The 22,073-nt window shown below is 35.3% G+C and overlaps 1 protein-coding gene and 1 long non-coding RNA gene across 2 annotated transcripts in view; one reads left to right on the forward strand and one right to left on the reverse strand.

The window, feature by feature from the left end:
* LOC131536898 (uncharacterized) overlaps positions 1-19,575 on the reverse strand; it is a 33,132-nt gene extending 13,557 nt beyond the window's left edge. The window contains exon 1 of the long non-coding RNA XR_009270119.1: positions 19,442-19,575. This is a non-coding gene — a long non-coding RNA (uncharacterized LOC131536898). The remainder of the gene's footprint in view (positions 1-19,441) is intronic.
* ntn1b (netrin 1b) overlaps positions 1-21,717 on the forward strand; it is a 61,599-nt gene extending 39,882 nt beyond the window's left edge. The window contains exons 4-7 of the mRNA XM_058770071.1: positions 2,008-2,157; positions 4,292-4,345; positions 8,832-8,906; positions 19,263-21,717. Coding sequence (XP_058626054.1) covers positions 2,008-2,157; positions 4,292-4,345; positions 8,832-8,906; positions 19,263-19,585 — 602 coding nt within the window. The 3' untranslated portion in view covers positions 19,586-21,717. The remainder of the gene's footprint in view (positions 1-2,007; positions 2,158-4,291; positions 4,346-8,831; positions 8,907-19,262) is intronic.
* Positions 21,718-22,073: the final 356 nt, after the last annotated feature.

The following is a 22,073-nucleotide window of genomic DNA, read 5'->3' on the forward strand; positions in this document are numbered from 1 at the left end:
GGACAGATAGATGGACGGACAGACAGACAGACAGATAGATAGATAGATGGACGGACAGACAGACAGACAGATAGATAGATAGATAGACAGACAGACAGACAGATAGATGGGCGGACAGACAGACAGACAGATAGATAGATAGATAGATGGACGGACAGACAGACACAGATAGATAGATAGATAGACGGACGGACAGATAGATGGACGGACAGACAGACAGACAGATAGATAGATAGATGGACGGACAGACAGACAGATAGATAGATAGACGGACGGACAGATGGACAGACGGACAGACAGACAGACGGACGAACAGACGAACAGACAGACAGACAGCTATTTGTGTGGTACGCTTGAAAAGTTGATGCTTACAGTATGTAGTGAGTTAATAATCAGTTACTTATGAGGCTGCATAAAACTCACAGAGAGAAAAGAAAAATGGCAAATGATTAACGGTGCAATGACTTGTCTCTTCAGAACAACCATTTCTGTTCTGGCACTATTATGACTGTGTTCAGCTTCTCCAGGGCAGACATAAATCTGAGACAAACAATTGCCTTTGTTATTAATTCAAGAAGTGACTTCTAATATTCATCAACTTTTTTTAGTCCTAAGAGGTTTGAGCTCTTGCTGTGGCTAGACCACTTCATATAATTTCCAAATGAATCCCTAGCTAAATAAAAAACGGCTGAAGGGAAGAGTTGAGTTGAGACTTCAAACAAGCAGCTTTATGGTAAACGTTTGGCAGCGCGAGCGCACAAAGAAGTTCTCACATTTTAACGTGTGATCGTCCTGACTAACAGCTCAGCCAGAGCACCTTTGAAGTGCACGCCGTTCCGTCATTAATGGGAACATTATTCAGCCTTTTTTGCGAGGGCTATGCTTTGCCAAATGTCTTTTTACATTGGAAACTTGATCAGGCTATGCGCGGCCTCTGCATATGACAGCGCTATGTCAGATCTCGAGAAGGATTAACACACACAGACATGCCAGGTACTTGTTGCTTCCACACAGCAGGGAATCCGCCGTTTCCACATAGGCCTATACACTCACGTGGAAGTAGTCTGGGCAGAATCCAGGCACAGTGCGCGCACACGTTTGTTTTTGTGAAAAGTGGGGACATCCCATAGGCGTAATGGTTTTTATACTGTACAAACTGTACAAACTGTATGTGCTATTGCCCTACTCCAACCCTACACCTAAACCTACCCCTTACAGGAGACTGTGCATTTTTACTTTCTCCAAAAAAAAAAAAAAACTCACTCTGTATGATTTATAAGCGTTTTGAAAAATGGGGACATGGGGTAATGTCCTCATAAGTCACCTTCTCCTTGTAATACCTTGTACATACCCATGTCATTATACAAATTTATGTCCTCATTTGTCACAAAAACGCGCACACACACACACACACACACACACACACAGAGGCGTGGGCAATAACTTGTCTTAAAACTCCACAAACTAATTGGCAAAGTAAAGTTCCAGACTTAATATCACTTTAAAGGCATAACCTTGCACTCCCCCGCTGCAAAATCTTCATTGCCACGGCAAAAGAAATTATATTTTACCCATTTGTAGACTGTATTGAATGCGATGTAATAATGACAGTGAACTGTTCACCATGTAGTCATATTCAAAATGACTCTCATGAGCTGGTTCGTTTTAGTAAATCAAAACATTCCGCGCAAACTGTGCAGCCTATCCGCGAACTAATGACTCGTATGGGCCAATCCTTTTTCCTGAATAAACAACGAACATCATGAACGGAGTACTTTGATTACAGAATGAATGATTCTTACGAACCGGTTCTTTTTAGTGAATCAACAACATGGCGATTTGTGTATGCCGGTTGTTTTAAACTTGAAAGCCAAGTCGAGGATTTTTTCACTGAACTGATTTCAACAGAGCAGTAACTGAATCAGCATCCAATATACTTGCTCAGTCACTAGATCTAGGCATTACAGTACTGCAGTAGTAACCATTGGTTTTGTGTTTTCTCTTCAGCCTGTGATTGTCATCCGGTTGGCGCAGCTGGTAAGACCTGTAACCAGACGACCGGACAGTGCCCATGCAAAGATGGTGTGACTGGCATCACCTGCAACCGCTGCGCTAAAGGATACCAGCAAAGCAGATCACCTATCGCCCCCTGTATCAGTAAGATTCATCTGGCTTCTCATTCCATGTCTTTATAAAGGATTGTGTGTTAATTCTTAGCGTACCAAATTAATTATACTTTTGATTGGGCTCATTTTTTTTTTTTTTTTTTAAATCAATACTTTTATTTAGCAAGGATGCATTACATTAAACAAAATTCCCAATAAAGACATTTATGTTTCAAATGATACATATTTTAATGTTGTTCTTTTGAAATTTCTATTCATCCTGAAAAAAATATCATGTTTTCCCCAAAATTTGTTTTAAGAATGATTACATATTAGAATGAATTCTGAAGGATCATGTGAGTAATGATGCTGAAAATTCAGCTTTGTGTCACAGAAATAAATTACACTTTAAAATATATTCAAATAGAAAACAGTTATTTTTAATTGGAATAATATTTCATAATATTATACTGTTTTTACTGCATTTTTGATCAAATAAATGCATCCTGGGTGAGCATAAGGGACTTCTTTAAAAAAAATAAATAAATTACAACTCTTACCAACTCCAAACTTTTTGGACAGATGTGTATATTAAATTAAAATCGACAAGAAATAAGAAAGCCTGCATTAATATACAATCGTAATTTCAATAGAAATGTTGCCAAAAATACTATTTTACAGAAAACCGCTTGATAAAAAGACTTAAACCACTACTGGTTAATAATTACTAGAAAAATTAAGTTTTTATGTTCTAATTTAGGTAACATATAGGATATTTCTTAGTCAGTCTAAGTAAATCTGTTTAATAGCTTCATATTTCTTGGTTGTGGTTAAAAATAGTACATGTATTTTTATCGAAAATATTTATTTATATCCATGAGAGTATCGTAGAATAAATTGCACACCTCCTACTATGCAATAGGACAATAATTGTGAATGACAAAAAATAACAATAAAAAACTCTTTCCATAACTAAATATAAAGCCATTTTCAAACACATTAGTGGGAAAACAGTACTGAAGCACACTGAATAACCTTCAATTTCATTGCATCTCCTCTACCTCTTGAAAAATGAGGGTGACCTTTAAATAAATAACACAGCGACACAAAATGGTTGTTATAAAAGCACAAATAATAATCTATTATTCAAAAATTATTCTTGCACTAAATGAGCTGGTCCAACATGACCTGTTGTCCCATTACCACCCACAGAGACATCAATAATAATTCTCCAAAGAAATTCTGCATAAACACCTATTATTATTCATGATTTCATGGCCCTGGCCCATTTAATTTCCGTATCGGTCCCCTGTTCCATTATTTCCTTGGATGGACATTTGCTGATTGCCCTCCACTAAGTCAAACAGACCATAAAGCCCTGGCTGACATGACCTAGTCTGCCCTGGAACCTCGCTGACGGCCTTTCAACTCATAAATCTCACAGCCTGCTCCAGGGGCATGATGGGTGATATGTTTATTGGCAGTATCAACAAGGCAGCAGACGGTCTCTGTGGCGATTAAGGACAGGCCCACACAGCAGCTGGCATTTCTCGATAAGATACTCGCTGGGAGCGCAATACAATGCGCGCCTATTAATGTGAACCACTGCTATTATGCAGTAACTGATGACATCGAAATAAAGATTTATCTGGACCGCTGACAAAAGCGACTGTACACACGAAGCCATTCAGATTTGCTTGGCAAGAGTTCACGTAGACAAATGAAACCCCCGATCCCCGAGAAACTAGATTTCCCCTAATTTCTCAGGGTAGCTAACAAATGTGCTGTTAAACCTGGAGAGAAAGAGGGAGCCCCGGCAATTGAGTGGAAAATATTTGGTTTCTCATATATTTCGTGATATAATGTGCTTTTGTTTTAATAGCCTGATATTAAATTTTTGCGACATCACACTTTTTGCCAACTGCACATTTTAACAAGCCTCGATCCCCTATCGGCGTATATCTGACAGCAGAACGCTTAAAAGAAGGAAGTATGGGCTTTAGACAGGAGGCCCATTAAAACGAGACACCGCCACATCTTCACGCCGTAATCAGTGATATGCCTAATAAACCTGATCTTAAAAAAAAAATTAAAAAAAAAAAATGTAAGTTCAGATATGTTTATTGAAAGCAGCAATATAAAGTTCCATGAGGTTTTGATTGTTTGCTCTTGACTGTTTGTTGCAGAGATTCCTGTTGCTGCACCCACAGCCACCTACAGCAGTTCAGAAGAGCCCACAGGTGAGTTCAGGAAAGAAAAGAAAACCTGCATATAAAAATACTTTCAGGAACTTCAAAATAAGGCATATGTGTAGCTCTATATGGGAAGATGTTCCAAACACAAATTTGTGTTTATTGTTTGTGTTTTTTTGCGCTTTGATTCAAACATTCTATGCAAACTGCAAAATGTTGATAATTACACCATGAAAAAGTTTATTTTTAACGTTTCTTTGTGAAGTTTGACATGCTGAATACAAAAATCACATTATGTTTTGTGCACCATTAACAGTGCTCATAAAAACAAAAACATATTTTGACAACTTACAAGCTAATCTATTTTAAATCATGCATAAAAATTACATGGTACATGCATTATACTGAGCTAACAACATTCAGTTTAACATAAACAGTTACCAAAAGTGAATCATCCAAAACTTCAGAAGTGTACACTGGATGATTTTTGTTTTTAATTACTAGTCCCACAATGTTCCAGAATGTTTCAGAATTTTCCAGAATGTTACAGGAACTTTTAGAATGTGCCAATACTAACAAAAGCTACATATTCTTAAAAAAACACACAAAAAAAAAACATAATTAATGGTAGCAGTTCTAAGATTTACCTGGTCTAAATATTTACCAAAATATTGATGCTACGTGAAAATAAATAGTATAATAATAATAAGCACCACAGAATTACAGAACCATAAATAATTTAAGGAAAACAATTTTTTCTACATTGTGTAATAATAATAATAATAATAATTCTACTACTACTATTACTACTAATAATAATTTCAAATAATATATTAATAATATTTTTTAAAGTCTTCTCTCAGTTAATTTCTTAATGGTGGAAACATGCTTGATAACTTTTACATATAATTAACTTTTAAAATTAGTTAATTTTATTATAAAAATTATAAAGTTTATATATATATATATATATATATATATATATATACTTTATTGTATATAGTTTGTATATATAACTATATCTAGTTTATATATGTGTATATACACACACACACACACACACAAGTTTATAAAGAAGAGGAATAAACTTTTCAATTTATGAATCACATTAATTATATTATATATTAATAACAATAATATATAAATCTGTCCTCCAGTTTTTTAGGATAATGTCACCGCAACAAATTCTCCACATAGCTGTGTTAGTTTGTCTCTCATTTCACGCCAAAACAAATCTAATCAATATTTCATGTCCATTTGTGTATTTATTTGCCACCTGTGTCAATATTACACAGTAAACCCCATCAACGTGCAGACTTTACAGCATGCCTTAGATTGCCAAAACAGGGCCGTAAACATGCGGCAGTGGATCTTTGATTTATAAGATCTGCGTGAGGTTTTCTTAATCATGAGGATATCAACATGAGCCATGTCTTTCCTTCTCTACTCGCTCCTGTCTCGGTCACCATCGAAACTGGCTGGGACCCTAATCTGATTTCATGCTTCATTTGAACGCGTTTGCTTTCCCGTCACACTCTCGCAGCGCTGTGCCGTGAGGGAGAACACACCCTTGTACTTTCATTCATACTCAATTACCCAAGCTGCCCGATCACTGTCTGCACTGTGGGAGTAACGCCTGTGACGTGCAGCCGTCCCATGGAGCCAAGCTCAGCTGCTGAACGCTTTCTGGCTTCTATCAGCTCTGAGATGTTTCACCAAGAGCAATTACATTTCCCTGGTTAGCGCAGTTGTGGTGGGTCAGTGTGACATGCCAGTTCTAATTAGGTCTGCATCAATCTGGTTCCAGTAATAATTATTATTAATCAATAACTTCATAGCACATCTGTGGCACTTATACTGTATCTGGGAGACATGATTTTGGGTCTGGCTTGTGTTTTGTCCACATACTTTGTACCCTTGTTAAATTTAACATACAAATTGAAATAGTATATATGGGCCTATAATTAATAATAAATATTAATATATAAATTGAAAAGTAAAATATTTAAAAATATTAGTAAATATACTGTGTCTGAAATTCTGTGAAATTTTTTTTATTCATTTAAACATGATTTGTATAGCACTTTTCACAATACATATTGTTTTAAAACTGCTTTACGGAAAATGCTTGTTTCAGTGTTACAATTGGGAAGTATTTTCTCATCAAATAAATATAAGTGGATTCAGACCTCTTATTTTCTTTCTTTTTTGTGTTTATTTTATGTCCTACTAAAAACACTATTTAAAAAAATATAAAACGGATAGCTCCGGTCCTTGATTCCGGGCCAAACCCTATATGTAATAGTAAGTTTAACCTCGTTTCTTGCTCCCTTTACCTGTCCTGCTGTAGTTTACTAAGAGGACACTCCAGTGTGGCTCCCCAGCAGAGCAGCACAGTTGTGCTTGAGGGACTCTATTAAGCAGACATTTGTCCCTCCACAGGGGACGTCCTTTATGGAGGGGACGTGGGTGTATGGGGCAGCGTCAGGCATTGTGCTGCTTGCCTAATGGCCGCCCAGTCTTATCAAAGAGAGGCAGGATGAGGCGGACAAGGGCCGTCGCCACACAAAAGCCACCCCGTCCTCCGTTCACGCATTTACATGGAAATCAGGCGTGGCTGATATGGACTCGCCAGAATCATTTACTTTTTTTGGGACGCCACCACCTTCTCCGCACTTTTTCTCACTCCCTGCCTCCAGTTCTCCCCCCACAGTCCTTCACATCCTAATTCTGCGCACCACCTTTTTGTCTTACCACCACCCCCCAAAGCTGCCAGACATCTCGCTCTTCTAGCCCTCAACCCCCCTTTTACTTTCCCCTTCAAACTTTTTTTTTTTTTTATTCGGGTTGGTGGTTCTTTCCTGCTTCGCCGTTGCCCAGGTAACCTCATTCAGACGGAATATAAAGGGACATGAAAAGGGTGGATTGGACAGAGGGCCGGAGAAAATAATGAAGTTTGTCCATATTCAGGCGAAAGCTGAAAGGTCTTCTCGCTCCCATCTCTTCCAGTCGGCCAGAAATCTCGCAGTTATTGCGCTATGTGAAGTAGCTGCGACGAGAGACTCTCGGGTTTCGGTTTGCGTCAGGAGAACCGAGCCAGCGCTCTGGTTTGGGTCCAGAAGGTGGCTGGCGTTGAAGTGACTCCACGGGCCAGGCCTCAATGTGGGGTTCAAATCTCCACAGCAGTGTCGAATAGATCCGCTGAGCGCTACAGCTATAAATCATCCGTCCCTGAGGTTTATATGTGGAAAGCTGCGTTTAAATGAGGATTCGCTATTGTGGGCATTGTGACGGGGGTGTTCTGTGTCTGAATGAAGTTTAAATGACCTGTGAACCCTCTGCCCTGACATCGCTGAGTAAGTGGGGGGATATGGGGAGGTGCTGATAATTAGGGTGAGAAAATGACTGGGTTAAGTGAAGATAAGATTAAATGATTAAATAGCCGTTAAGTCTTAATTTGGTTTAACGTGACTCTCTTTAAATGTGCGAATGTCCTTAAAATCATCTGGACACTTGAGTCACACTTAAAAGTGCATCAGTGTTATTGCATTAGACAATATAATACATAACAAGTGGCATCTGCAAACAAATGATGCTTTTTGCTGTTATTTATAACCACTTAGTCCCAGAATTTCCTTTGTTTTCTGAAGTATATGTGAGAATAACTTTTATATTGTTTGTAATGTTTCAAAACGAACACCTACTGGACTAAAGCAGCATAGGTTTACTTGATTATCCAAACGTATTTTTTGTAGAAAAATCATGTTAAAATGTGAGTATCAAATATGATACAACAGGCTTTTGGGAAATGTTGTTAACGTGTTATTTTACGGTGTCCTTGTTACAAGTTACATGTACTTAATATTATAATAACAATAAATCATGCATAATTACATGCAAGTAACCCTAAACCAAACCTTAATCCTAACCATATAGTAAGTACATTGACACCTTAAAATAAAATGTAACTGAAATGTTTATTCTCTCAATCAAATTAAATTAAATTGTATATTTTGCCCCACAATAAACTACAGCGCTTTGATCATAAAACATTTAAATATCATCTTGCTAAGACATATCATTGGGAGATATAAAGTGACAGCTGACATGTCTATGCATTTTATTTAAGTAGTCTGTTATAGATCTCACTGATTTACACGCAGTCAGAATTTCATCTTACATTTTTGGACATAGAAATATCAGCAACTGCACCAAATTGTATTTTTATTTTTATTTTTTCAGTTTTGGCCTCTGAATAAAACTGAGGTGTTTTTCCTCTGAGTATGAGCTCCATATTGTCTTAAATCATACTTTAAGCTTGATGTCTAAACAAAAAACACAACAAATATTTTCTCTAATGGTTCAATAAACTGTTCCATCTCAAAAACTTTAAAGGATTGAGTACTAAATATATTCAAAAATGCCAGATTTTGCCTCCTCATGTTTTCCTCCTCTGCATCTGACAAACTCATTTTGTTGTTTCACACTGATTTTACCTGCGTTTCACTAGTTTTCTGTCTGTTATCTTCCTCAGACTGTGACTCCCACTGTAAGACTCCCAAGGGCAAGATGAAGGTCACCATGAAAAAATACTGCAAAAAAGATTTCGGTAAGTAGCTCCTATTGAGAAACGCCTGCTTCCTTTTCACTTCATGTCACTAGACATCTTTCTCTTCTACGTCTTTTCTATCTCTCTCGTTATGTGTTCCCCCTCTCTCATAGTGCTGACAGCTTATTCAGAGGCTAAAGGTTTATGTTATAGCTTCAAAGCGTGTGAACTCAGCAGGTTTCTCCAGATGGACACGCTCAAAGTGCCTCGCAGCATCTAGAGGACAAAGGGGACAGCTGGTTCCTGTTGAAAGCAGAGATTTCACAGGTTTAAATACTAATATAGTTAATATAATAACGGACTTATAGAAGTTCAAGAATGCAGTTATAGGTTTTAAGGTTAGAAGTGGCACAACAGATAGCCAGATTCTTAAAAATGTGGTCAATGCATGTTTTTATCATCTTCTTTGAGAAATTTCTACCACATATGTGAAACATATTAGATTACAAAGAAAAATAATAATTATACAGAAAACTGCATACACTCAGTTTCATATATTAAAGTAAAGTAGCTGAATTAGTAGAACAAGGCACTACTGTAGCATCAGCAAGGTGGTGGGTTTGATTTGGGGTTGGAAAGATTTTTTTTAATATATTTTTATTAGCGCTGTCAAATGATTAATCGCAATTAATTGCATCCAAAATAAAGGTTTTTGTTTACATAATACCGTGTACTGTGTATATTTATTATGTATATACAGTATATATATATATACAAACACATGCAAGTAAAATATGTTATGTTTATATATTAAATATATTTATATATAATATAAAATATAGTAATATAAATATATAAATGTAAATATTTTCAAAATATATACTGTATGTGTGTGTATTTATATATACATAATAAATAGTGTACACATAAATATATTATGTAAACAAAAACTTTTATTTTGGATGTGATTAATCGCATTTTGTTTCCTAATTTTTATGCTCACCAATGCTGCATTTATTTGACCAAAAGCACAGCAAAAACAGTAATATTGTGAAATTGTAGTACAATTTAAAATAACTATTTTCTATTGGAATATATGTTAAAATGTAATTTATTTCTGTGATGCAAAGCTAAATTTTCAGCATCATTGTCACATGATCCTTCAGAAATCAGTCTAATATGCTGATTTGCTGCTCAAGAAACATTTATTATTATTATCAACGATTAAAGCAGTTGTGCTACTTCATATTTTGGTGGAAACCATGGCATTTTTTTTTTTTTCAGGATAAATAGAGTTCAAAATGTAATGATTTCCTTCTGATAATCGTATTAATTTCTTAAAAATTTTTTATAAATAATTATTTTTTATAAATAAATAAAAATCTTACTGACCACAACTGTACTGTAAGTTGCTCTGAATTAAACAGTCTGTCAAATTCCTAAATTATATGAAATGAATGTGAACATTTAAACTACATTTGTTGTGCTTCACCTTATATCAGGGTGCAGTATAAAGGCTCTTGCATGCAAATGTGGCAGAAGCAGAATCTCTGTTTGACTGCGCACAGATCCTCTGGCTGTTTGCAGAGTGGAGAGAAAGATGTTTGATTTCACAGTGTGATATCATAAACTCATTCCTGACTGGCCTCAAGTCTGGAAACACATCTGAGATTTGCAGTGTCCAAGACTGAGGACCGCTCTGCCTCTGCTCAAAACACTGCCAAGCCAGAAAGAAAAAAGAAAATGAAGAAAGACAGACAGACATGTGTCCCTAAATAGATGCTATACATGTTTCTAACATAAGCAATGTTTCGGTCTGTACTGAAACCTGGAATAAATATAACCAAACATTGTGTATGTGAACATATATGTGAGAAATCCCTGATAAAATCATATTGAAAACTTTACATGCTTAAAAATAAAGGTTCTTTATTGGCACCCATAAGAACATCCATGGAACCTTCTGTTGCACAAAAGGTTCTTTATAGTTCTTTAGATTATTAAATGTTCTTTACACTAAGAAAAATTATTCTTTTAAGAACTGTTCGCTGAAAGGTCGTGTCCTGTTTATGACACAATTCCAGATTAATATGAAAGACATTGCTTGCCCATTGCTTTATGGGCTTCAAAAGTTTCCCCATTTCTTTAAATGATGTTCTATATGATTAGCATAACAATTTAAATTTGCAGTTGAAAGTTTAAAGGTAAATTAAATGTGAACATGAATTTCAGAGATTTGTGTGATTAAAAATCATTTGAAAATGATCCAAAGAGCATCTTGAGCTTCAATGGATTGAAGCAAGAACATCTGTACAAAGTTTTTAACATTTGCTTATTTGATCAGACCTAGAAATGGTGCAGAAGCAACTTTCATGTACAAACCTTATTTATTTCCAGGCTTAATTGAAAACATTCCAGATTTTCAGACACGAGCGTATACCTCAGCGTGCCTGCATTTAGCACAAATTGAAATGTGACTTTGCGGCTAAAACTGTAGCACACCGAATTAAAGTTATAGATACACAGGTGTCCAATTTATCCCACGCACACAGGCCATCTGAAGTGCAATTTCCTCATTAATCAGTAGCACCTTATCTATATTAACATCTCTTACTGCTCATTACTTGAAATGACTCATTTACAATCCCTCTCTGGTTTCCAAAACATTTTTAGGCATCCCCTGGGGTGAAGCTGATAATATTAATATAGATAATATCCACCGGTTGAATCAGCAACCGCACAGACTAGCCGAACAATAAAGTCAAGCAGAGAAAGTGAGAGAAGGAGCTATTAATGGCATTGCTGGTCATCTGTAGCTGCTATCGTTCAGGCCGTGATATTAAGTTTCACTCGTTTTTCACTCTTAGCCGCAAGTGCTCATACTCGGAGGTTGTTCTCATAGGGAAGTCGTTCATCATGTTGATGTTATATAGGACAGGTAACACTGGCTAAGCCGACTGCAGTATAAATCTCGTTGGGTGGGGAGTATGAAAGGGCTAATGTCCCTGTTCAACTGGCCCCCATGTGTCAGAGAGACCCCATGATTTTCATTTTTCTGCACATTTAAAATAGACAATAACAGTTATGTCTGCAGGTCTAGCTTAGAACTACACTAAAAAATTTATTTTTTAAATTAAATACTGTTTTTCTATTTGAATATATTTTAAAATTATTTCTGTGATGCAATCATCACATCATTTTTTACTTTTTTTTTTTTATCTCAGTGTTCCTATCAATGTTGCATAAGATTTTTATGCATAATAGTAACTCTAGAATGTGATCAAACCGTTTAAAATAGCTGAGCTGAGATATATAACAATTTTTATGACTGCAGAAATATGTGATTTCAGTACTCACCATATCCCACACAATTGTGACTGAGCATAAAACAATTTTCCAAAAAATAATTATTGATTATTTTAAAGGTTACTAATGACACATTATTTGGATATTTTCATGTCTGGGAAAAATTTGGGATTAAACGGGTTATATATGGTTAACAAATGGAACCCTATTGTAAAATGTTATCAAATTCTTTTGTAACATTATATATTATAAATGTCCTTACTGTCACTTTTGATCAAATTAAGACGTTCTTGCTAAATAAGTGTATTAATTACCTTAACTTTTGGGAACTGATCCAAGAGTTAAATGGTAATGCATCACGGTTTCCACAAAAATGTTCAGCAGCAACATTGATAAGAAATGTTTCTTGAGCAGCAAATCAGCATATTAGGAAAACACTGGCAAAAACATGACTTTTAATGCTGGACAAAGGTTATTCTAGACAAATCTGGACCTCCGCTCATATAATGCTCTGCACCCTTGTCTGGTGAGACAGTCTCAGTGAAATGGCAGCGAATGCTTGTATCAACACAATATAAATTGTCCAGAACCCACAGGACGTTTACGCTACCGGGTAGAGCTGTTGCATCCAGCTCTCCGTTGCAGGCCTTGCTGAAGTTTTAAATCTGCCGAGCGCTGGCGGATGAGACAGACAGAGAGGCGAGAAAGAAAGAAATACTCCCTGTTGATCCGCTTTTGTTTGCCGTCGCTACGGAGACAGCAGTCCGAAAGGGGCACATTCTCCTACTCTTGGGTGGGGGGAGAATGACAATGAATCAAAGAACCGTGTGTGTGTGTGCGTGTGTACGGAGCTCCTTAGCATTACCACACACACACACGGCGGAGCAGCAGTCAGTGCCCCGGCGTAAGCGGCTGGGCGTAGGGTGTCCCAGCGGGGAGCTCGCAGGAGCTTCAGTGTGGTAATCAGGCGCACTAATTAGATTAGAGGCCGGCTTGTGTACCGCGTGCGGCTCGTGTTCCAGCACACTGGCCGTGGACACTGAAAACCAGCGGGACACCTGGCAAATCTATGGGCCTCTTCCTCTTTTTAAATTCATTTCTCTCCCAATCTCAATCAGGAGAGAAATCCCTCACCTTCTAGCTCTTTTCTTTCTCTCTTTCTCTTCACATTGTCATGACGGAGAAGAAAAGTGGTCTCATCCCATTCAGCCGATCTAATGGAGCTTTGGAGATGGATGGCTTTGCTGGCCTGTGCCGTGTGGCCTCATGCAAAAGAGGGTTTAACTCGCCAGATTAAACAGGCACTTTAACATAGTCTCATTGTATAGTGCATAGCTATTTATTCTATGTTATTTATTCTATGATTTTATGTTGCATAGTAAATAACTGTTGTAATCTAATATTTAGACATCTGTTTATATATGCATAATAATTATAAAAGTTTAACAAAATGGGGTTTAAAGTCATGTCGGATGTCACACCACAGGAGGTGAAAGTTTTATGTCAGTTAGCCATAAATAGAAATGATTACAGTAATTCATGCTGAGAAATGAAAATTTTATTGCTCAAATGAAACCTGGGAACTATATGAAGTCCTGTGAAAGAGCAGCTTCCGAGTATTAAAATATCCAAAATAGTGCTGTTAATCGATTAAAAAAATTAACTTATTAATCGCATTTTTATTTCTTAAATTAATGGCGATTAATCATGATTCATCCCACCTAACATTAAAGTTTTTAAATATACTTTTATATTGCAATAATTTCACATTCAATCTTCAAATTAATGCAAAAAACAACAGAAAGACAGAATATTTTAATATTTGTTTAAATGGCATCTATTTTTATGACTGAAGGCGAGTATCACTGATACCAATACTACTGATGTCTCTAGGAAATTGTTCTTTTTTCCCTAATATTTAACCATTGACTATAACCATTCAACATTACAGTACAAATGAGAGATATCAATTTAAACAGTTATTAGACTGTATATGTGTATATATATATATATATATATAAAACTTCTAATTTAAATGAACAATCTTCATAAACCCATTATAATAAATGTCATATTTACCTGTGCCCTTCAGCAAGTAGAAAAAATACACAAATTGGATAAAGTTATCAAACACTAAATAAAATATAGTAATCCTTAAAGCTATAAAAGTTATTGATTTCCTCTATTTTCTTTGATTAACAGACATCACAGCAGCTGGGTTATTAGGTTATTTGGCTGCTATTACTTTAAGAGCTGCTGCTGCTGAATGTGACGTGGATCTGACACACATACTTGTAGTTTCTCATTGTTTTAATATCGTATGAATTCTTCTCATCTGGCATCTTGGTAAATCTGAGCACTCTGTCTGATACTCCAAAAGAGACACGCATCTTGAGTTTAGTGGGGTCTTTTTTGGATGGATTCTCCATTTAATGTCATTGCTGATGCTGACTAGGAGAAACTGTCTGTTAAAGAGATCGCCCAAACATGTACAAACAAAACCTTTCATTTGCCAAAGACAAACCTCACTGGGAGTCTTTCTCAATACCTGGACAAATCTGGAAAGCGTTTGCCACCCGCATGGCGTATCTGTGGCTCAGGGCTGCACTCAAGACAGGAATTGTGCCCGTTTGGCAGGGTTTGATGAAACCAGTGCCAGTCATCACAGCATTAAAGCATCACGCAGAGAGAGAGGGAAAGATTTGATATATTACAGTAACACATTCTCAATATACGCACACTTTATATGTGTAAAACAAACAGTGATGACATCACTTTTAATATATTTTCAGCTCTAAGCATTTAGGTTGGTTGGTAGGTTGGCCTTGTGTTTGTTTAAAGGTTATACAATATATGCAATGCAATATACGCAATGCTTTGTGGTTGCTAATGTATTCTGTGTAGTTTAAAGATGTTGCTAATGTAGTTGCTAGTTTGTAGTTGTAGTTGCTAATGTACAGCATTCGGTGTTGTTGCCAGGATTCTGCTATGTGGTTGCTAACATATTCTTTGTGGTTGCCAGGATGTTGCTTAAGTGTTCTGGGTGGTAGATTACTTAGAAACTGCAGTCTGTTACTGATTACAAATTACATGATGAAAACTGTAGTTAGCAACATACAGTAGTCTGGATTACCCATATTAGGTAAATCTATTATTAGGTAGTCTGACTAGTTTTTTTATTACTTTTAGATTACTTTTGACCTAACTCATTTATCACATAAACTTGAATGGGATTATCGTGTAAAATATGTCAATGTGACCATTAACTTACATCAGAGAATGGTGAACATGATGCAAATATGTTGTTAAATAATTGAAATCTCAGGAGGTTATATTTCGGGATCAAAGTCACATTAACAGTCCAAAAAAGTTATTTCAAAAGCAAATTTAGTACACATACACTTCACAAAATTAAAACTTTACCACACTAATGCCATCAGTTTGGTATGCATGTGTTGATTACACTCTAAACGAAATTAATTTTTGCATTTTAATGTGTTTTAAAGACAAAGTCTAAATACATAGTAATTGTAGCCACCTGACTAGTGGATGGGTGTATGCAATTACACAAAAACTCAAAGATAATCCAAATGTATAGACCTTATGTAGCCCCGCCCCTTTATGTAGCTCCACCTCTTATGTTGTCTTCTGTCTTCTGGTTTGTATTTCCACAGCGTGAAGGTAAGGTCGTACAAATTTATGATTGAACCGCTCATTTTAAAATGTTCCTGGCCTAATTACAAGTGATGTACAAATTGTTGTCTGTTACTGATTCCAAATTACATGACAAAAATAGTAGTTAGTAATGTAATCCATTACATTACATATTTTAGGTAATGTAATCAGACTACTTTTTGATTACCTTTTGATTACTTTTGACCTAAGTCGTTTATCACATTGATTTAAGGATAAACTTGTGTACCATATTGATATAAAAATACAAAGAGAGAAAACATATTCCATTCGTTGTAATTCGTTGTAACAACACAAAGTGCATTAAACATTACATTAATGTCAAGGTTTTCCAAACTGGGGTTCGTAAATGAACTGAAGGGGTTTGTGAGTTAAAGAAAAGCTAATGATTAATTAAATCATAAAAAGGTCAAATTAAATGAAGTCATTTTAAAACATTAACCAACATCCGTGAGCATGCAAATGTGATATTTAACTATTAAAATATATAAAAATAATTTGTTTTATTGAATTTGTGCATTTTAATGTGTTTGAAAGACAAAAGCTTTCCAAAGCTATAGTAATACTTGGTTAAATAACCTACCGAGTGATAATTAAAATAAAAATGATCAGTAGTTGATGCAATGTTGAAACACTTCTCAAACCTGAAATTATATTTATTAATCCCGGGGTCAAATGCTGTGTATTCACCTGACTAGTGACTGATCTTTGTGTAAATGTCCACAAAACTGCAAGACTTTCTGAGTGTATGTAAGCAGCAGGCTATTTTAGAAAGGAACATTTAAAAGATGAAAAAGAGGAATTAGGGAAAATCAATCAATTGTGAATAAATTATTGCTATTGTGTGAATAATGTGTAATCATGTAATCCATAAAATAGTAACTGTATCTGATTATGAGTATTTCAAAATTAGTGCCGTCAAACGATTAATTGCGATTAATCGCATCCAAAATAAATGTTTTGTTTACATAATATATGTGTGCATGTTATGTATATTTATTATGTATATATAAATACAAACACATGTATGTATATATTTAAGAAAAATATATTATGTTTATATATTAAGTATATTTATATATAATATAAAATATAAGAATATAAATATAGAAATATATATACATGTAAATATTTTCAAAATATATACGGTATGTGTGTATTTATATATACATAATAAATATACACAGTACACATACATATATTATGTCAACAAAAACTTTTATTTTGGATGCGATTAAGCACTATTTAAAATGTAATATAATCTAATTACAAGTACTTCATTTTTGGAATCTGATTATGTAATCCAGATTAACGTATTCTGAGTGGTTGCCAGAGTGTTGCTAGTGTGTTCAAGGTGGTTGTAATGTGATTGCTAAGGTGTTCTGGGCGGTTTGCTTTTCTCTCTCAAAATGCCACTTATTAGACAATTTTACTAGACAAAAAACAAAAAACAAAACATAATTCTAACCCGGAAAAGCTATGCGGTAACGTTTAATACATACAAGCAGAAATCCACAAACACCAAAGTCAAAGCGATTGTTTTCAACTATTTCAAGAAGCCCAACAGCACATTTTGAGTCAGTTTTCGGCTCGCTGCCGTCTCCCGCCGTGGAGAAGCGAGAGCAGGTCAAGAGCGAGACCCGGAGCAGGATTCTCACGCCGGCCGGGCTCAGATAGCTCATGAGCTCCAAACACATCCGCCATTCTTCTGCCACCTTCTCTGTGGCTGGGATGATAAACAGAGGCCCCCCTCCTCTCTGGGCCGCGCTACCCTCCGCACACCCTTCTTTTCTTTTTATCTCTTGTTATTTGGATGGTGAAGCGGGCTCCGGCCCAGAGAAACACAGGCGATGAATGGCGGGCCTGTGGGAGTGCGTTCTCTCAAATTGGGTGCAATTTGCTCACAGCCTCCCCCCCTGCTGCCCAATTGGGACATTCCTTTCAGCGATCGGGGCGATCCTTGCCTCCCTCTCTAAAGAGAGTGTTCACATTCAAGAGTGAAAAGAAAGAGCGCTAGGAAAGAAAGAGCACTTCCTGTGTCATTTTCACACAATGCTGTAATGGCATATTTCTTAAACATGACGTGCCACTGGTTCACGGGTTACTGGCCGCAGGGTGTGTGTGAGTGTTTCAGGGCGGCACAGCCATGCCTCGCCGTTACACACCGGGTCCGTGCTAAATGTGTAATAGAGGTCGTTTTTTTCTCCCTCTGGGCGTCCTCCCCGTGTGAAACCACTTCACGTCAAGTACAGATTAGCTCGCAATCTGCGAGTCTGATGATAGTCAAAATGGTGTGACCCACGGGGATCTCTGGGTTTGTTAGCGGTTACCACATGGACTGGATGTTAACATCTGATGTCGGACTTTTTCCATTTGCACCGTAGTTGTGGATACTTAGTGAACCGTGTCCAAAAGACTGAGAACACATTAAAAATCTGGATTTATTTTTATTTTTTTGCAATGTAAACCTTTAAAAGTTTTAGGATTTTGAAGGATTATTCAAATTATTATTATTACAAATTATTATGCTTATATGAAATGCAATAAAAAAGATTTTGAATGTTTTAGTATATGAGCTCAAATATATGTTTATATATACTGTATTTGTTTATATATTTATACTTATTTTAACTTGTCATTTTTTGTTCAAAAATGTTCAAAACCTTTTTTATTTTTTTTTAAAGGTCAATTAAAACAATAACATTTACATAAAAAATAAAGAATTAAATTAAATTAATATGAAGTAAAATGCAATTTTAATATAATAAAAATTATAAATGAATTTTTTTAAGTAAAATTGTATAAAAAAAGAGAAATAGCAAAAAAAAAAAAACCCAAAAAAACGAATTTGATCTCATTACTGTCCAGGAGAAACAAGTTACTAGAGAGATTTCAGTTGTGCTTTTTTTTCTTTTCTATGGGTGGTGCTCAGATAAATGTCTTAAAATTACAAAAAAGCTTGAAGTTTCACACAAAAGATAACAAAGAGAACGGAATGGGTTGGTCTCCAATTTTCCGTTTTATCAGTATCAGGAGATGGAAGGAAGACGTTTCTATGGCAACTTACATTGTGGTCAAAAAGAGAAGTTATTTTAATGGTTGAAAGAGAAGTCATTTAATAATTCAATAATAATGTCAATTTAGAAATCAATAATAATAATAATAATAATTATTATTATTATTATTAACAATAAAATGAATACATTTTATATATATATATATATATATATATATATATATATATATTATTATTATTATTATTTGTTTTTGTTTTGATTATTTAAAAGAAAAATTTATATTATTTTCATAATTATAAAAATCATTTAAAATATAACTTACAACTTTTGGAATTGTAAGATCTTTCTATCTATCTATTTCCTGCTCTAACATCTTTTAATCTGACTGTTTTCTCCGCAGCTGTCCAGGTTCACGTGCTAAAAGGAGATAAGACGGGTGAATGGTGGAAATTCACTATCAACATCATATCGGTCTATAAGCAGGGCGGACATCGCATTCGCAGAGGAGACCAGCTCCTGTGGATCCGCGCTAAAGATGTGGCCTGCAAATGCCCGAAAATTAAACCGGGACGGAAGTACCTGCTGATGGGCTCTGACGATGACGACTCCCGCGGTCAGAGCGGTGTGGTGGCGGACAAGGGCAGCCTGCTCATCCCGTGGAAGGACCTGTGGGCCCGTCGGCTCAGGAAATTCCAGCAGCGTGACAAGAGGGGCAAGTGCTAGAGAAAAACATGGAGGAAAAACAGAGAGATCAGGAGAGAAGGAAAGAAAAATAATGACCCGAGCAACGTCGGAGCAGATCGATTGACGATTGATCAGAACTGTGGTGAAGGACAACCAGTTGTGCAGTTTTGCCTTCCGTTGTTTAGAGTTTTTTTTCCCATCAAGATTTTATTTTTTCATATCTTCAATTTTGCAGAATTTGCACCTACTATTAAGTATACGTATATGTAAAGTCGTTTATGTGTGATCCTTTCTGGTGTCTCTTTATGATTTCTGTCTTTTTCCACAAAAGATAAAAAAGAAACAAGCTACTGAGTCAGTTTATCTACGTGAACGTTTTCCTTCAGAAGAAGTTCGTTGGAGGTCAACATTTCAAAGTGCAAACAGTGGGGTCCAAAACTCTGGGGTCACACTTATAATCTGGATTTAAAACAGAAAGTCATAGAATTAAAAACAAACAAACAAAAAACCTCAAAGATGCATTCCAATGACAAAATATTTATCATTCTTCAAATAATATTTTATGACCTGTGGTGCAGTGGACTTTAGAATCAACAGAGCTATGTTTATGAACCCATTCCCCCACTTTCTGAGCGGAAATCTCAAAAAATAAAATCAATAAAATAAAATAAAAAAATTCCCACTCAAAATATTATGATAATAATATATATATTTTTTAAATGAAACATTTTGTTCTAAATTTGAAAAATGCAAAATAAAAGCATTTTCATCAGTGCTCTCAGACTTTTGGGCCCCACTGTACATCATTAAGAGTTTGATTAATGAATTATAGGTAGCAGTTGCTTGATTATGATAGAATCATTAAAAAAAAAGATATGTTAAGCCAATACTTGCCAAAATTACACATAGCATCCTTTACGTTCCTTCCTGTCAGATAGGAAATCTTTTGACAATACCTCACTGTTGCTGTTCAGAAGAATTGCGATTGGTTCAAAATGGCATTACATCATAATGACATCATAATGTTTATTTGGTGCCAAAAGTTTTGGCCTTTGATACTAACTGTGGTGATCTTTAAAGTGTGAAGTCTACCTTCTGTTCCATATCTAGCTATAGTTTGAGTTTAGTTATAAAAATAGATTATTATTTTTAACCACTTTATGATTTTTGAGTTGGAAAAAAAAAGTGTTTTTTCTTTATGAACAAGTTCCCTTTTCACTGTTAAAAAAATGTAGGTCACAATTATAATAAGCATAATCTTATTATATTTATAAAGACTTCCCAGATGTAGTAATCAAAACTCTCATCATTAAGAGTGAAAAATGAAATCTGAAATGTTCCTCAAGACATCAAGACGACTAGAGTTTGGTGAAATTTTAATATTCTAGATTCTAAATTTGAGACATTCTGTATGTCATTGCTGAGGTTTAGTGATAAAGTGATGGAGGATATGAGAAAAAAGAAACAGTGTACACAAGCCCGAATGGTCTGTATTTACCAGTGTATGCAAACGCAAGGTTTCGTCCACCAAAATAAATCAGATAAAAATGTATCTTATTATCTAGAGAAACAAACAATTTTCTGTGTTATCACTTATGTGGTACCTTTCGTTGTTCTGGTACTTTACTAAGGTGATATGCTCTACTGTTTTTGTATAGTTGTATAGTTTTTTGTTTTTTTTTGTACAATATTTAGTAGATTATATTCTCATGCAATTAACCATTTTTTTTTATGCCATGAACTTGATATTCTGAAAATAAGAAAAGGTTTTTTTTTTTTTTTTTAGATTTTCTTTGTTTACATGAGTTGATAGTGTAGTGAGATGGTTGTACTATGTCTGTGTGACAGGAAAATGCACATGCGCGCACACACACACACACACACACACACATGCACACTCAGTCACTGTCCAGCTCTGAAACTCTGACAGTGCTTATGAACTGAAAGGCAGAGGCTATGGTTTATTAAAACTCACAGGTAGTTCTTTGGAGAAACCCTGACCTCACAAGTAGACTTTGACCAGTTTTCCAGACATTTTGGAAAATGACTCTGAACGTTTTTTTTTTTTTTGGAAGACATTTAAAATGTTCATGGTCCTCCTGTATATGATGTTTTACTGTGTACTTTGCAAAAGCTGTGTATTGTCCCGTAATGCATACTAATATATTATGATTCTCATAAATGAACATATTTAATGATACATGAACTCAAATGGCTGTGTGTTTATTTTTGGTCCCAAATATGATCTTTTAAATATTGTTACATTTATATTATTAAATATTATTTTTTTGAAAAAAAAAAGAAAAATGTATACTAATAATATCAATTCAATTATTGTATTGTGGCTCAATCGTAAAAATGCACCTGTAATATTGTTCATACTGTATGAATGGACATAGTTATAAATACAGTAACTATAATTATATAATGTATAATAATTATATACAGTGAGGGAAAAAATTATTTGGTCCCCTGCTGATTTTGTACGTTTGCCCACTGACAAAGAAATGATCAGTCTATAATTTTA

Source organism: Onychostoma macrolepis, chromosome 03 (assembly GCF_012432095.1).
Source record: "Onychostoma macrolepis isolate SWU-2019 chromosome 03, ASM1243209v1, whole genome shotgun sequence".
NCBI classification, from domain to species: domain Eukaryota; kingdom Metazoa; phylum Chordata; class Actinopteri; order Cypriniformes; family Cyprinidae; genus Onychostoma; species Onychostoma macrolepis.